We start from the raw sequence: 17,563 nt of genomic DNA on the forward strand, positions 1-17,563 counted from the left end.
TCAAGATGAAAATGTTTTTTGAAAGAAAATAAATTAGATAATTCCTTTATAACTGGCTGGAACAAAAAACCTGTAGCCACAGTGGGTCCCCAGGACCGAGTTTGCCGAATGTCTGCAACGGGTTCTCAGACACCATAAGCGACCACAGCAGGGCCGCTCTGATGACCTCACTAAACCATCCAATCAGTAGTCACGAAGGGCGGGGTCTTCATCAGTGCCAGCTTATGTGACCCGCACTTACTGGGAATTCCTTGTTTGTGGGGTCCTCATCCCGAATTGGGTTCAATGTCTTATCCACACCTCTCGGGGTCGGGGAGACGCACGTCAAACCATTTAGTGTAGCAGGCATGCAGCCCTGGACATCACGGGCCCATTTGGTCAATCGGGTGCTGCTCTTGTGTGACAGGCCCATCAGATTTTTTTTTTTTTTCTGTTGCAGATGGCTAAGAACACAACCCCCTGATGTCCATCACAAAGTGAGTTACACTCTTAGAATTACCGATAGCTCGGATTTATTGTAGTTGACACACTAGCAGGAACATGGAATGCTTCATAACCATCTGAAAACTCGCTTGGTCAAAATGAGGGTTTTTTTTTTTTGATGCCTGACTTAGCCATCACAGTGTGGACTCCCCAATTAACTTAATCATGCAAGACTTTGGGGATTTTTGAGTAAAACCCACCCAGACACAGAGATTGTGGCAGTGGACGATCCGAACAGAGACCGCAGTGCCAGCCACCAGGAGGCACAGTCCATCAGTACTGGGCTTGAATCTGTAACTGTGTGTCTCGGCCACCAGGTGGCAGCATTGCCATTGGTGTGTCCTTTCCTGCTGACTTACTGAAACTTCTGCAGTTGTTGTTTGTGGGCATTCTGGCCGTAGGTCATTTGTAACCGTTGAATCGGGTCTGAAATGTCCCCCTACTGTACCAACGATCACTTCTGTGTCTTGCAGTCAAGAGTCTTGTAGTCGGACCTCCTTGGGTTTGTTACTTACACCCCTTGCTGCTGGTAGACCCTCAATGGCCAATAGCTAAAATCTTTTTTCACTTTCCCTCGTATTTCGGAGTACCAAATGTGAATGCGATTTTTAGACACTTGTAACAAATCATTGAGCACTAATTGTAATAGAACAGTGACACACGATAAAGTGACAAAAATGTGAATGTGTGTTGTCCTGACAAGTCAAATGTCTTTTCTGAAGGTTTGCCTTTTGCTGCCCCTCTGTATTAGTGCTGCTGATGCCTTCCTTTCCTGGCACCAGAAAGAACCCCAGGGATGCCACAGTCCACGCCAGCCCCTCTACAGCGCATAGAGTGCAATTAGCACGTACACAATCCAGCCGGCCGAGACGAAGACCCCAAAGAGAAGACTGAATATCACGAGAGAGCGGGCCTTTAAAGATGCCTGTTCTGCTTGCACCAGGTCCCCTCTGTTGATGGCTGTCCGAGCCTGCAAAAAAACAAAATAAAAAGTTAATAAACCCGTCCATCCATGCATTGTCAAACATATTTAATGTAGCTGAGGATCTCGGGGGCCTTCGCCAATCCAAGCAGTCCTAGGTGCAAGGAGGAAAGCAAACTGCGGGTGGGGTGGCAGTCGGCCATAATGGGCCAGGCGATGATGAAGCAAACCTGCAAAGCTGTGGGATGCGGAAGAGGACCTGTGAAGAAGCCGGGCAGACGTACCATAACATAATGAGCCCACCAGACCTGCTTAATCCAGTTCAGTGTCACAGGGGCTTTAGCCTATGATGGCAACATCAGGTGTAGGACAGGACACCAGCCCACCACAGAGCCCACTCATACATGGGCACCAGTTTGGATTTGCCAATCAACCTAAAAATTCTGCCTACTATAGGATGTGGAAAGCAATCTCCACATGGACACTGAAATCAACCTGAGGACACCCGGATACGTGAAACAGTATGGGACGTAAAAGATCATGAGATCATTCTGGACGAGAAGAGGCCACTCAGCCCAACGAAACCTGCCAGTCCAGCTCACGTCGTTCCTTCAAAATTAACATCACGTTGAGTTCTGAAGGTCCCTAAAGTCCTCCTGTCCACCACTCTACTTGGTCACTTAGTCCATGTGTCGGTGGTTCTCTGTGTGAATTCTATATAAACAAAACGTGACATGTTTATGGGGTCCTTAACGTCACATGTGTAAAGGCCGGTGACTTTCATACTTACATGTGCTAATCAACATGGCGCCACTCGCCAACCCCTTTAGTGAGTGTAACCAGCGTCCCTCAAAACATCCATCTGAACATTCTCAGGACGTTTTGTCACGTTAGTGTGCGCCTATAAAATGGCCAGAATTTGTTCTTCTGTCAGCCGTACACGCAGGTGTGGCCGCACATATTTCACTTCTCCGTTTTCTCCAAACGAAGCTGAACCTGACAGAAGTTTCCAAGATTTATGATTTCACATTTAACAGAACAGAACTCTCTGCTTGTCAGTTACGACTAAACATATTGTTTTAAACTAAAAACGCGTGGACCTCTGGTCCTCCCAAGATTAAGGTTCCGGCTCCAGTAGTACCAGCAGGTGGCCGTGCAGCATGTGCTTGACGCTTAGCAGGTGACGGGACTCACCTCGAGGACATCAGTGAAACTTAAGAGGAAGAACATTTAGGACTGAGGCTGGGAAGCACTTCTTTACGCAGAGAGTTGTGGGACCCTGGAACAAACTACTGAGAAATGGAGTTGAAGAAGAAACTTTGAGAACCTTTAAGGAGGATCTGGGACAGCTGAGCTAGTGTCAAAACAAATGGGCTTGATGGAATGAATGGTCTACCCTCAGTCCTTAGGTTCCTATCACGTAATTGGCTTCTGTAATTTGCTTCATGCTCAGCAGATGTTGCTGCTCTGTTTTATTTTTCTGCCATGACACTTTCTCGATCAGTTTCTAAAGAAGAGATGTGAACCCTGACAGGTTTGCACAGGTGGCCGGTAGTCCCCTTTTTTTGCTCCAACAGTGTGTATCAACTCATCAGCTTCCAAGACCAAAGTTCTATCCAGTATCCAGTAACTCCAGTTCAATGGAACGCTGTTTTGATATCTCTAAATATATGAACTCCAACGTCTGTCTGCGCTTTTCACGAGAGAACGACTTCATGGATTTAGATCGGGTTTTTTTTTCTATAATTTTCTTGAACATTCCGGTTGATTTTGCAACTTCTCTCATCGGGTATCGTAGTTCACTTGCAGGAGCGATTTATTTGTGCGAATCTGAGAAACACGCAGCAGGCTTGGGGGGACGGGGGTATTGGGGACTCAGGGTGTGTCCCATAATTTTAAGTGGCTGCTTCCACCCGACCGCCATGTCCAGAACTATCAACTACGACCTAAGGGTTCACTTACAGCACACAGGACAACAGCAGATGACACCTTGTGGTCTTTTTGAGGACAACCTGCCTACAGGCCTCCTTCTATTTGTCACTGAGACTCCATGCATTAAAGGACAAACTAGAAGTACAGGGTTGCTATTTGGAGACTTGCCCTGAAGGGGACACTGTAGACCACTTTCTATATTGACCCCTCTTTGGTCATCTGGTGGCCAAGTAGTTGAACTTATATGAAGACAACCTGAGCCTGGGATCAAATGAGGCTCTAGAAGCAACAAGATGGTGACACTAGCCATGTGTCCACCAACAAGATGGTGATGCTAGCCATGTGTCCACCAACAAGATGGTGATGCTAGCCATGTTGATTGCCATGTGTCCAAAACAAGATGGTGATGCTAGCCATGTGTCGAAAAACAAGATGGTGATGCTAGCCACTTGTCTAGAAACAAGATGGTGACATCAGCCACATGTCCAGCAACAGGATGGTGACACCAGCCATGTGTCAAGAAATAAGATGGTGACACTAGCCACTTGTCCAACTACCTGCTCACCTCGGATGGAACCCTTTAGGTCCAAACAGAGCAGCCCTTTCAGAAAAAAGGAAACAAGCAAATTTAGGGAGCCACAACCCAATAATTGTAGGGTCTACCCCAGCAACATCAGGTGTAAGGTTGGAACAAATGTAGTGGGGGATGCCTGAGGGCCCACTCTGCCACAACCAGCCAACCTGAAGCCCCCAGTCAGTCACAGATGGGATGTGGATGAGAGTAAGCGCAGAAGACCCCAAGTGGACTACAGAGACAGTGGGCCGGCCAGCTGGAGTTCAGAGCTAGTCTGGTCACGTCTTGAGGTGGCCCCACTAACGAGAGCCCCAGAATGTCTTACTTCATGGGCGTAGACGACAGCAATGGCTCCACTCATCATGCAGCAGAAGATCATGACCAAGACGGACTCCACCATGTAGTCTTTGGGTATTCGTCTTTCTTCAGACCGGACTGGGAAGTTGTTCATGTACTGAAACACACACAAGAAAAAAAAAAAACAGCAGTGAGCAACCAGACAGCTGGCCATCTATCTGACCGGTGACATTGGGGACAACCAGCAGCCATTTTGGATTTGTCTTCACTAATCTATGAAGAGCTAGTGTTGGTGACCACCAGGTGTAATCGAGTACAGGCTGTTCTTAGTGGTCCAGGACCAGCACTGAAGAGTCCATGTGGGGCTGGAGTAGCAGAACCAGAGAGCCTGGAGTGGGACGGGTGCCTGAATGTCCTCGAGTGGCCCACATGTGAGGAGGGACCATGAAGATGGCTATCACAGACACTTCCTGTCTAGTCTAATGGAGCTTGAGAAGAACTGCCAGGAATAATGGGATGAAGTGCCCATATCCAGGAGTGCCAAGCTTGTAGAGACTTAACAAGTTCTGCAAAGAACTGAATTTAGGGTCGGACTATTCTAGAAACGACAGATTTCCATTTTGAATCCTTAATAAATTTACTAACTTCCCTGCTCAAATGTGCTCACTTTGTCATTACGGGTTATTGAGTGTAGACTGGTGGACAAAAATGATAAACGCATTAATTTCAAATGAAATGTACAACACGGAAAGGTGTGCAGATAGCGAGGGGTCTCAATTATTTAAGAATCCGCCGTTAGCTCACCCAGCACTAGTTCTGGCTGCCAGGGTGTTTCTGTGGCAACATTTACTCAAGGTACCAGTTTGGATGAGGCTAGCCAAGGCGAGGGCAACACTGATCTGAGAGTATCTCCAATAGGCAGGTCTGGCACTGCCAACTGGCATTCCACTACACTGGGCCTAGGCAAGCTGATCCTAAGCTCTTACATGTTAACCACTCAAGTCTTTATTGGCATTCAGCCCTGGCAGAAGTGATATGAGACTGAAAAAGGCAATGTCAAGTGCCTTCTAATGTGCCACATGTAGCAGTGATGAGTGGCATCTGCTATTTTCATGTAAATAAATTGGCCTTCATGTCACCCTGACTAGCCTGGTACCTTAGGGTCAGTACTGGGCACCATTAATAACCGTGTTGAACAGTGCCATCTAATAGAATATCAGTCTAAAGAGCAGACACTGGGCAAAGGTTACTGCCAATAGGCAAGTGCAACACTGAAGACTGGCATCATGCCACACTAGACTGGACAAGCTGATCCAAGGCTCAAAGTGCAATACTGAAGACTGGCATCATGCCACACTAGACTGGACAAGCTGATCCAAGGCTCAAAGTGCAACACTGAAGACTGGCATCATGCCACACTAGACTGGACAAGCGGATCCGAGGCTATCACTAGCTGATCACATATTTCTTGGTCAGAGTTAAGCACCACCATTTAAAGGAGTGCCAAACTGACTCCTGCTGGGCCAGGTCTGGCACTATGGACTGGCATCTACCAGGCTAAATCAAACAAGCTAACCCAACGGCAAACCTGAGCAGCTCAGCAGTACTGGGCACCAACAGCAGCCATATCAGATGGTGCTGTGTGGCATTGGTCAAAGGCTACACCCAATGGTCAAGTCTATCAATGCAGACTGGCACCTTAGCACACTGGACTGGACCTGTTGATCCATAACTAGTTCTAGTTGACCAAACATATCTTTGTTGGCATTAAGTGCCACCGACAGTCTCATTGGACTAAAATAGCTGAACTAAATAGCAGCCGGTGGGCTAGCTCTGGAAGTGAATACTGGCATCTGGCAGAATGGGTCAAACAAGCTGACCATGGCATTTCAGTGTTGGCACCTTCTTCTGCCACCATGCCAAGTCTAGTGCTGGTGACTTAAGCCTTACTCTCGAAAACTGGGTGAGATGACTTTTTGCATCGGGCACCAACATAGCAGATACAAATCTGACTCCAATGAGCCAATGCTGACTTCCACCAACTTCAATGGAGGGCAAGTTAATCCAAGACCAGTTCTGCCAGCCAGTCCTAACTTTGTGGTCCTGTCATTAATGGGCCTCCAAATGCAATGCCACATCTGGTGGGCTTAGATGTTTACTGTTGGCAGCAGACACCACCAGCCACAGCACTGTGGGACCAGTGCCAGTGTTAGAGGGCATGTTCTGGCACTGACTACTGGTAGCTGCCACATTGGATTAAACATGCCAAGCCTGGACTCATCCTAATAGACTACATATTTTGGTGCCCATACTGACCTCCATGCCCAGGTAGCAATAGCTGGCAGACAAGTGCTGAGGACCAACATGCTGACTGCCATCACCCAAAATGGGGGTCAAACTAACAAAAGACTCATCCTGGGGGGATGGAGTTATTATTGCCAACTAATTGGCTTGTCAGTCTAACCCAGACTGGGTACCAGTGGCACAATGCCACTGTGCGCTCATGACAGAAGCTCATGCTAAATAACATTTTAAGGCTTTCAGTTTTAGTGCATGCAGAGCAGATTTCATACTTTTTGGTGGAAATGAAACAAACTAAAGAACAAAAGGCTTCAACGGCGGTGGGCTCTTACGATTGTGTAGGGGTAGACTGCTGACGGTGACAGCTGCTGCTGATAAAACAGCTGGTCTGTGGACCCTGGCTGGCATACAAGAGGGACGTGGCCAGGGTAAGGCGGTGGAAATGGCGGGTACAGCAGACTGCACATCTTTGGGTCCGGTGGCGAGTAAGGAGGGGGCTCTGCAGTGAACCCTGGGTTGGTGACACCACAGTTGTCCGGGGGGATGTCCTGGTGGTACTCCGTACTGGTCTGTTGTGCTGGACCAGGAACCACAACAGAAGGCAGACTGATCTCTTCTGCAAATGCCAGCTGAATGCTCCGTCTTTGGCTCTCCGGCCTGCCCTCTACTCTCACAGCTCGCCCGCTGTGGCTGGCATCTCCTGCGGCACAACTGTCGTCGCTCACTCCGGTCATCCTTCACAAACTGGTGGGTAGCTGGCGACACGTGTGACATCAATCAAGGGGGTTCTCTGTCACTTTACGAGGCGCTGGCTGAAGGGGAGACCTGCAATGAGACAACATCACAAATGAACAAAGAGAAGACGCAGGGCAGGAGGAGGACGAGAGCTCCAGTGCCCACCCCGGGATGAGCTTCGGGGGCCGCGTGAGTGAGGGAGGGAGGGAGCTTTTAGCTTGATGCAGGACAGCCTGGCAACAGACCAGGTGACAGGACCCCCACTTTGAAAAAACTGAAACCCCTTAAGTGTGATGCAGAGGGCGGAGCTAAACGTTGATAAAATGGCACCAACACTTTGGCAATGCACTTGAGTCATAGCAAGAGGTGGTCAGACCTGGCAAAGGGGTCCTGAAGACTGACTGCCCTCACCCAAAGTGCAGGCCTGATGAGTGACTGGAGGTTCATGAAATGTCACCAACACTTGAGTGACAAGCTTGAGTCATAGCAAGAGACGGCCAGATCTGGCAGACAGCTAACCGGACTGCTGTGTCCCTCTCAAAAATGACCGCTGACAAGAGAATCCCAGAGGTGAACGGGACTACTAAGGAGCTGCTGAGGGATTTGGAAATTGGAGAGAGAGAGAGAAGAGCTGCGGAGATTAAATAGGCTGAAGTCAAGCAAATCACCAGGAGCAGATCAGGTTCACCCTCGAGTTCTGAAGGAGGCTGGCGAGCTCAGATAGAAACCTCCGACACGTATCTGTAGGAAGTCACTGCGCACTGGAAAATGGCAAACATCATCCCGTTATATAAAAAGGGTGACCGGGCAGATCAGAGCGACTGTAGGCCAGTAAGCTTAACGGGCATCACAGGAACATTAATGGAAGGAGTTCTTAAGGATAAGATTGAGCAACGCCTGGCAAGGACAGGACAGTCAGCGTGGGCTCAGAAGAGGGAGGTCGTGTTTTACTAACAGGGAGGAAACAAAAGGATACGAGCAAAGTGGTCCTGAAAGCCCTAAAGAAGGTGAACCCCCACAAGGCTGTGGGACCCGATGGAGTTCTTCCCAGAGTTTTGAAGGACTGTGGGGGAACAATTAGCTGGTGTGTATGATGACATCTTCAACCTGTCATTATCCCAGGCAGTAGTCCCCCATATTTTTGAATCCTCCACCATTGTACCAGTCCCCAAAAGATCGGACACATCTACTCTAAACGACTTCAGGCCAGTGGCACTCACACCAGTCGCTAAGAAAGGTCTAGAAAAACTGGTTCTCGCACACATCAAGCATATGGTCCCGGGACACTGCTGACCCCCCTCCAGCCTGCCTGCCGCCCCAATCGATCGGTGGACGATGCGGTAACGATAGCTCTACATCACATTCTGCAACACCTGGAAAGTAGCACAACGTATGCCAGGATGCTTTTCCTGGACTACAGTTCTGCTTTCAATTCTATCCACCCGGGAAAACTGATCAAGAAGCTGACAGACCTCGGCGTCCCAACTCCCACCTGCAACTGGATCCTGGACTTCTTGACAGAAGGTGAGAGTTGGGAGGACGGGTGTCTGCTGAGCTCACAGTCAGCACAGGATCCCCACAGGGCTGTTGCCTCAGCCCCAAACTTTTCACTCTGTACACTCATGACTGTGTCTCCACCCAGGACAACACCATCGTCTGATGGTACCACCATCTTGGGGCCGAGTCAGGGTACAGGACCTCCATTCTTGTCTACGGAGAGGAGGATGACCTCATCCTCAACACAGACAAGACCAAAGAAATAATACTGGACTTCAAGAAGAATCCTCTCCCTCTACAGCCTCTTATCCTCAAAGGGACTGAGGTGGAGACGGCCGACGGCCACAGATTCCTGGGATTGCAGGTCACGCCAGACCTGAGATGGACTCTTAACACCACAGCCACCGTGAAAAAAGCCCAGCAAAGGCTCCGTTTTATTAGGTTGCTCAGGAAAGTCGACCTGAACCGTCGCCCCACAGAGGACTGACTCACCGCAGGCATCACTGTCTGGTACGGGCACACCACACCGGCAGAGAGGAAGGCTTTGCAAAGAGTCATAAAGACTGCGGAGAGGATCGTAGGGACAAAACTTCCTTCGATGGACTAAATATGTACGCACATCGTTGTCAGAAAAGACAAAATGGAGGGATGTATGAAATTAACATCCCTGTGGCTGTGCCAGTGTCACAACGCCACTAAGTGGTCACGATGGCGACTCATGCAAAAGTCTTGCAAATGTAAGATTTTTCCAAGGAAGCGAGTGAGTGAATGAGTGTGCCCTGTGGTAGACTGATGCCACCTCACAGCCAGTCTGTGACACTTTCGTGCCCACTGCTGCCAGGACAGGCCGCTGACCCTGTTACCCCGAATTTGATTTTGTTGTGTGTTTATGAGTGGACCGCCGTCCTGGTCGAGGTCGGCTTCAGCCCTGTGCCCTGTGCAACTACACCCTGCGCACAAGAAGGAGGGCATTCTGCCAGGTTGTGACGACAGCTCATCACTACCAGCATGGCCCCTTTTTATTATATAGTGCCTTTCATGCATCAAAAGGTGCTTCACTAAACAAGCTTATACTTAACTTTAGAGGTGACATTAAACACCAGAAGCGATGCCCATATTTGTGGCGCCCCGTCCATTCAAGTTTCAAGACATCGGAGTTCTGTTTTAGCAAATACCCGCTACAGCTGGAGCTCAATAGCTGTCCCTGAACTTAGACATCAAATATATAGCGCCTTGGATCAACTTCCTTCCATGGACTTTACATCGTTGTCGGAAAAGGGCAGAGGGAATTATCAGGGACTCACTCCATCCAGCTCACTCTCTGCTCAGACACAAGAACTGTACGTACGATGTGAGACTCCGCAGAGCAGACGGCATCATCGCTCAGACAACAAGGCTTTTCAATAACACAGTCAGGCTGATGGCAAAACAAAATGGCTGAACACGAGAAATAAGCTCACGCTACCTCACTTCACTGCTCATGGAAACGGCGAGTGAAAAACGGGCAATATTTGAACTGTGCAATACCTACAAATATAATGAATTGTTGGTGTACCACCTTTCTGTATAGTGCTGCTATAATCTATTATTATTTATTATATTGTTTCACTGTTTTTAATTTTTTTTTAATGTTTTTTACTATCACTCGGACGGAGCTCTGCACAAGAATTCCAATGTGCTTTGACTGCTGGTTTTATGCACAAATGGCAAATAAAAGAGTGGAGCAGATGATATCACTTATCTTGAATTTCAGAAAGCATTTGGTAAGGTGCCACATGAGAGGGTGGGCATCGAACCTAAAGAGGTGGCAGTTCAGGGTGATGTTTTTAGATGGGTGCAGAATTGGCTCAGACACAGGAAGCAGAGGGTGATGGTGTGAGGAACCTCATCAGAACTGAGTGGTGACCAGCAGGGGGCAGTGTGGGGGCAGCTTTTTATAATTGTAATATCTATAAATGATTTAGATAGGGGGCGGCACGGAGGCAGAGACCCGGGTTCGCTTCCCGGGTCCTCCCTGCGTGGAGTTTGCACGTTCTCCCTGTGTCTGTGTGGGTTTCCTCCGGGCGCTCCGGTTTCCTCCCACAGTCCAATGACATGCAGGTTAGGTGGATTGGTGATTCTGAATTGGCCCTAGTGTGTGCTTGGTGTGTGGGTATGTTTGTGTGTGTCCTGCGGTGGGTTGGCGCCCTGCTCGGGATTGGTTCCTGCCTTGTGCCCTGTGTTGGCTGGGATTGGCTCCAGCAGACCCCCGTGACCCTGTGTTCGGATTCAGCGGGTTAGAAAATGGATGGATGGATGGATTGACATAGAAATATAAAGAACAAGCTGGTTAAGTTGGCAGATGATACCAAGATAGGTGGATTAGCAGATAATTTGGAATCCGTTATATCATCACAGAAGGACTTGGATAGCAGACAGGCTTGGGCAGATTTGTGGCAGATGAAATTTAATGTCAGTAAATGTAAAGAATTACACACAGGAAGTAAAAATGTGAGGTTTGAATACACAATGGGCGGTCTGAAAATTGAGAGTCCACCTTATGAGAAGGATTTAGGAGTCATAGTGGACTCTAAGCTGTCAACTTCCAGACAGTGTTGAGAAGCCATTAAGAAGGCTAACAGACTGTCAGGTTATATAGCGCCTTGATGTGTGGAGTACAAGTCACAGGAGGTTCTGCTCAGCTTTATAACACACTGGTGAGGCCTCATCTGGAGTCCTGTGTGCAGTTTGGGTCTCCAGGGTACAAAAAGGACATAGCAGCACTAGAGAAGGTCCAGAGAAGAGCGACTAGGCTGATTCCAGGACTACAGGGGATGAGTTATGAGGAAAGATTACAAGAGCTGAGCCTTTAAAGGAGATGAAGAGGAGACCTGACTGAAGTGTTTAAAATGATGAAGGGCATTAGTCCAGTGGATCGAGACGGTGACTTTAAAATGAGTTCATCAAGAACACGGGGACACAGCTGGAGACTTGTGAAGGGTAAATTTCACACAAACGTTAGGAAGTTTTTCTTTACACAAAGAACGATAGACACTTGGAATAAGCGACCAAGTAGTGTGGTGGGCAGTAGGACTTTAGGGACCCTCAAAACTCGACTTGATGATTTTTTTGTACATTCAGGTGCCACTCACTCATTTCTTAAGTAACCTCCAAGGATGTGAAGAACGAGAACAAAGAATCTTAAAAACTGGAAGCTGCGGGACAAGCTCTTGGTGGACCACTGGGGGCCTGAAATTATTATTGCCAACAACTTGGCTTGCCAGTCTAACAAAGACTGGGTGCCAGTGTCACAGCGCCACTAAGTGGTCATGATGGCAGCTCATGCAAAATTCTTGCAAATGTAAGATTTTTCCAAGGGAGCGAGTGAGTGAATGAGTGTGCCCTGCGGTAGACTGATGCCACCTCACAGCCAGTTCTGCCAGGGCATTCAACGGACCTCCAGCACCCTGAACTGTATAATTTGGCTAGAAAATGGAGGGATGAATGAAATAAACATAACTGTGCTGCACTTAAGTGTTACAAGATGCCACTGCCTGGCACCTCAGAAGCATTAGACAGTGCCCAGTGGCATCATCTAAAACTCGCCCTCAAAGTCGTATTTCACAGCACCACTTTACACCATTATGTGGCAGGTGGGCACTTCAATGGGCTGGTATCCAGTCTGTGACTTTCATGCCTTGTGCCCACTGCTGCCAGGACAGGTCGCTGACCCTGTTACCCCGAATTTGATTTTGTTGTGTGTTTATGAGTGGACCGCCGTCCTGGTCGAGGTCGGCTTCAGCCCTGTGCCCTGTGCAACTACACCCTGCGCACAAGAAGGAGGGCATTCTGCCAGGTTGTGACGACAGCTCATCACTACCAGTATGGCCCCTTTTTATTATATAGTGCCTTTCATGCATCAAAAGGTGCTTCACTAAACAAGCTTATACTTAACTTTAGAGGTGACATTAAACACCAGAAGCGATGCCCATATTTGTGGCGCCCCGTCCATCCAAGTTTCAAGACATCGGAGTTCTGTTTTAGCAAATACCCGCTACAGCTGGAGCTCAATAGCTGTCCCTGAACTTAGACATCAAATATATAGCGCCTTTTCATAGTCCGACCTCCTCAAGGTAGAGCTGGAGCAGAGCCAGTTTAGGTGACTCGCTGAGGGTCACCCCGGGCATGGGTGCTGTGCCCTGGGCCACCAGTCTTGTGGCTTCAATTCCTGACGCATTAGCCACTAGGCCAGAATGCCTACTGGGGTGGGGTGGGCACCACAGGTCAGAGAGGGTAAAAGAAAATTTTTGATTACCTGCAGGAGATGAAGACGCCAGGTGCTGACATCCCAGGTGCCGCGCTGCCCGTCCAAACTGTCGCCTTCAGGAAGACTCGCTCAAGAAAAACAGAAAAAGGCCTGCGCTGGTAAAAGCCGGCTGCTGCTGCGACTCCTGCGGGTGCCTCCCTCAGACTGGCCGAGCCGTCGCCCGCATTACTGGATTTCACTTCACTGTGTTTGATTAATAATTGACAAGGCCTCTCTGTCTGTGTGTGTGTTTGTGTGTGTGTAAATAAAGACAGGATGCCACCAGGAATCCAGGCTTCAGCTGGCGGTGCCAGGTTTGGCTGGCAGCTGCAGCAGTAGAGGCTGAATTCAAAGCAAACACAGAGCAGACGTCAAGGACACAGCGGAGACGAACTGCGACAGCCGGGTGTGCTACAGCAGGACTCTGGGGTCTCCCCCCCGAGTAACCTGACAGCTTCAGCTGAAAGCAACCCATAGTCTTCTGCTGGGACCCCTCAAAAAGAAACTTCAGCCCTGGAGTGCACATGAAGGGTTAATCAGCCATGAGGTTGGGGAGGCTCAGCTGCCAGTCTAGTTCAGGGTGGAGGCTCCCTGGTGGGGAAGGGGTTGGGTTGCATTGCTGGAGTCGCTTCATTGGCGCTGGACAACTTCTAGAAATCTGAGAATCCTTCATCGGAGTCGCCTTATGATTTGACATGAAAAGAGGCCGGCAGGCAGTGTTGCCACCTGCTGGTCAAGGGCGTGAATCACAGCTTTGTGCCAATGGGACTCTGACAATGAGAGTCATTTCTTCTGCCGCCAGTCAAACAGGGAAACATCAGTTAGAACGTGCCGTCATTAATAAGGAAAGGCACTATAAAAGCGGCAAGGAGCTCTAAATTACAAAGGTCTCGCTATGTGGCCCTCAGCACGTAAGGAACTGCCTGTAAGCATTACAAACGGAGCACTTCCTGGTCACATCCCCTGAGCTCACTCTCTCGCTCTCTCGCACTCTCGCTCTTTTACTCTCTCACTCTCTCGCTCTCTCGCTCTCTCACTCTTTTACTCTCTCACTCTCTCGCTCTCTCGCTCTCTCACTCTCTCTGAGGCCATCTTGTGCAGCATCGCTACAGCATTCCACCCACTCACAGTGCAAATCCTGCCGACTATGCCAAGTGCTTTGTTGTAGAATCACACCACATACCATCCCAGTCCAGACATTTGCACTGTTGTAACTGGTCAGCGGTGGTCAGCCTTAAACCTGCAACTTCTGGAGTACAAGGATTCTCAGAAGCAGTTTCTCTACACCGAGAGGAATAGAAGAACTTCCATTGTTGGGAATGCGGAGACTCCCAGGAAGGACTGCAAGTAGAGTACCTGTCATCAAGAACACGCGGACACAGTTGGAAACTTGTTGAGGGTAAATTTCGCACAAACATTAGGAAGTTTTTCTTTACACAAAGAATGATAGACACTTGGAATAAGCGACCGAGTAGTGTGGTGGGCAGTAAGACTTTAGGGACCCTCAAAATTCGACTTGATGTTTTTTTGAAAGATTCGGGGGCTTCACTCGCCAAACCCCCTGCCTGCACTGCGAGCCAGCAACTTCGCGTCTCTGCCCGAGAATTAAATGATTTATTGTTTTTTGAAAGTGAAATCCACATACGTGAGCGGCAGAGATGCGAAGTGACTGGTGCAATGGTCCCCTAGATCTCCAACTAGTGGCACCCAAGTACCCTGACAGGACTCTCCTATGGGACTGCAATACCCAGCATGCCCTGCAGGTGTCTTATGGGAGTTCCATCAGTGGGACGCTGCCATCATGTGCTTGGGGGAGAAGCAGACACCCCTGTCCTTCTGAGAAGGCCTCCTGTCCTGGCAAGAAACCAGCACCTAGGATGGCAGTCCATCCCATTGGGCGCTCACAGGGTTTACATGGTGCTTTAGAAATCGGGTTTCTGTGAATAATCGAGCTGCTCAAGTGCGTGTAAACACACTCAGTGCTGCTGCCTTTTAAGGTCACAACCCTCTCTAAAAAGGTGGGCTGCAGACACACACACTCAATGTTAATTATTGATGAGATTAGCCAGCAGCACCAACGCTCCCACGGCACCAACTCGCCCACCCAGACCACCACAAACCAAGCCAGTCCAGAGACCACCATCAATCCAACCTGCACGTGATTGGAAATTTGAAAGGAAACCTCATGGAGACAAGGAGAGCCGACGAGAGGACTTAGACGAGACGGACCCTTCAGGCCATCAGGCTCGTTTGGCTAGCAGATCCTTCCTAAAAGTTGCCAAGGGTTTCTCCTTCAACGCCACGCCTGCAGGTGCCCACACGTCCTTGTGCTTCAGTCTTCAAACTTTGCCTTTGTCCTCAAGTACAGGATTCCCCTTTCAGTGTTTTGAATGTCTCAATGAGGTCCCCGTGAGACCCCCTCTGCTCAACTCCCATGATGCACTTGCTCGCTCTTCTCTGCTGCTTTGAGTCCAGAGGGCACGGAGGCATCCAGCATGCCACCCTCGTTCACTAATGAAGGTCGTGCTATCCTTTGAGAATAAAAATATAAACCGAGGGTCCACACTCTGTGTCGTTATAAAAGATCCCTGCACCGCTTTCCAAATATGGAGGATGTCCTGGCTAAATTGCCCACCATGACTATGTCCATTCTGGACCCCCCACCTAATCATCCTGTGCTATCTCTGTCACCCCTTCACAGCTCACATGTGGTGAGAGCACTGGCACAAGAATGGCTGCTGATACATCACCCCTGTGGATGCCCCCCACTGTCTATGTAAAGCACTTTGAGGAGGTTAGGAAGTGTAAATGTGACTAATTCAGTATTGCCATCATTTTGCTGGTTGTGATTTATATCCCATAATATAAACTCCTTTGTAATGAGCTTGTTTGTTTGTATTCCTCATTAGCCCGATGTTCATATGCCATGCCCGCTTGTCACAGTCGTGTCCCTGTAGTCACCTTGCGATCTTTGTGTTTTGATGTTTTATGCCCCTGTGCCCGCAGTTCTGTCTCCTGAGCCTTAGACCAGGGTGGCATGAAGACAAGTCCTGGGCACAAACCCCAGCATTGAGACCTCAAGTTATCCTCCCCCCAATCACAGGGGTACTTGGAAGAACACGTCACCTCACAGCATGGGGAGCATGGGCATATCTGTGTGCCACTTGGGGCTGACAGTTGTCATAAAAGTTGCTATCCAAAAATAAACACTGACTGCACCTGGGTCACAGAAAATGGCAGACTGGTCTTCAGCGTGAAAGGCAAAGCCTAAACTGAAATGAAGTTCTTTTTGTTATGAGGAGACAGCTAAGAAAATCATTAACAAAAGAAGGGGAGGAGAATGAAACAGACTGCCAGCGCCTGGCACGATGAGGCTGGGAGGTCAGAGTGAGAGTTAAATGATGCCATCTTGGGACTGGCGAGGCTGGGTGGTCTCTTTTTCACCATCTCTGTCTTTCTTCTCTCTCTCTCTCTCTCTCTGAAACTACGTCTCCTGCAACCACCATTTCTTTCTAACTGGGTTTTTGTGCCCACACCACACTAGCTGGCATGTCAGTGGGCATATCTGTAATGGCTGGTATCAGCCCATCTGTGCATCACTTTGCTTGTCATTTATTTCTAGCTGTCCAGCCATACCAAAAATAAAAGCACTGTCTTAAACCAGGGTGCAATGTCTGTGCTTGGTAGTGCCACCCGGTTTAAAAAGGCTTGTGTTCAGACTATAGTGCGTGTTTGTATATATGGATTTATTGGTCTAGTTATGTATTTACTGTATTTAATTAAAGAGCTTCTGTCATAAAAAAAATTCCATGTGGACAAATAAAGTTCTATCTATCAGTTACACAGCTGTGCTTGAAAGTTTGTGAACCCTTTAGAATTTTCTATATTTCTGCATAAATGTGACCTGAAACATCATCAGATTTTCACTCAAGTCCTAAGAGTAGATAAAGAGAAACCAGTTAAACAAATGAGGCAAAAATATTATACTTGGTCATTTATTTATTTATTGAGGAAAATGATCGAATATTACATATTTGTGAGTGGCAAAAGTATGTGAACCTCACGGATGATCAGTTAGTTTGAAGGTGACATTCGAGTCGGGTGTTTTCAATCAATGGGATGCCAATCAGGTGTGAGTGGGCACCCTGTGTTATTTAAAGAACAGGATCTATCAAAGTCTGCTCTTCACAACACGTGTTTGTTGAAGTGTATCATCGCACAAACAAAGGAGATTTCTGAGGACCTCACAAAAAGAGTTGTTGATGCTCATCAGGCTGGAAAAGGTTACAAGACCATCTCTAAAGAGTTTGGACTCCACCAATCCACAGTCAGACAGATTGAGTACAAATGGAGGAAATTCAAGACGATTGTTACCCTCCCCAGGAGTGGTCGGCCAACAAAGATCACTCCAAGAGCAAGGCACACGTGTAATAGTCAGCGAGGTCACAAAGGACCCCAGGGTAACTTCTAAGCAACTGAAGGCCTCTCTCACATTGGCTAATGTTCATGTTCATGAGTCCACCATCAGGAGATCACT

The 17,563-nt window shown here is 48.4% G+C and overlaps 1 protein-coding gene across 1 annotated transcript; it reads right to left on the reverse strand.

Annotated features, from left to right (window-relative positions):
• Positions 1 to 373: 373 nt before the first annotated feature.
• Positions 374 to 13,209, reverse strand: LOC120536044 (proline rich transmembrane protein 1B). The gene is made up of 4 exons (XM_039764372.1): positions 13,036 to 13,209; positions 6,842 to 7,334; positions 4,237 to 4,365; positions 374 to 1,453 (listed from the first exon to the last, which is right to left on the reverse strand). The coding sequence occupies exons 2-4, from the start codon at positions 7,241 to 7,243 to the stop codon at positions 1,304 to 1,306; spliced, it is 681 nt and encodes a 226-aa protein (XP_039620306.1). The 5' UTR covers positions 7,244 to 7,334; positions 13,036 to 13,209; the 3' UTR covers positions 374 to 1,303.
• Between the last annotated feature and the right edge of the window lie 4,354 nt (positions 13,210 to 17,563).

Source organism: Polypterus senegalus, chromosome 9 (assembly GCF_016835505.1).
Source record: "Polypterus senegalus isolate Bchr_013 chromosome 9, ASM1683550v1, whole genome shotgun sequence".
Classification (NCBI taxonomy): domain Eukaryota; kingdom Metazoa; phylum Chordata; class Cladistia; order Polypteriformes; family Polypteridae; genus Polypterus; species Polypterus senegalus.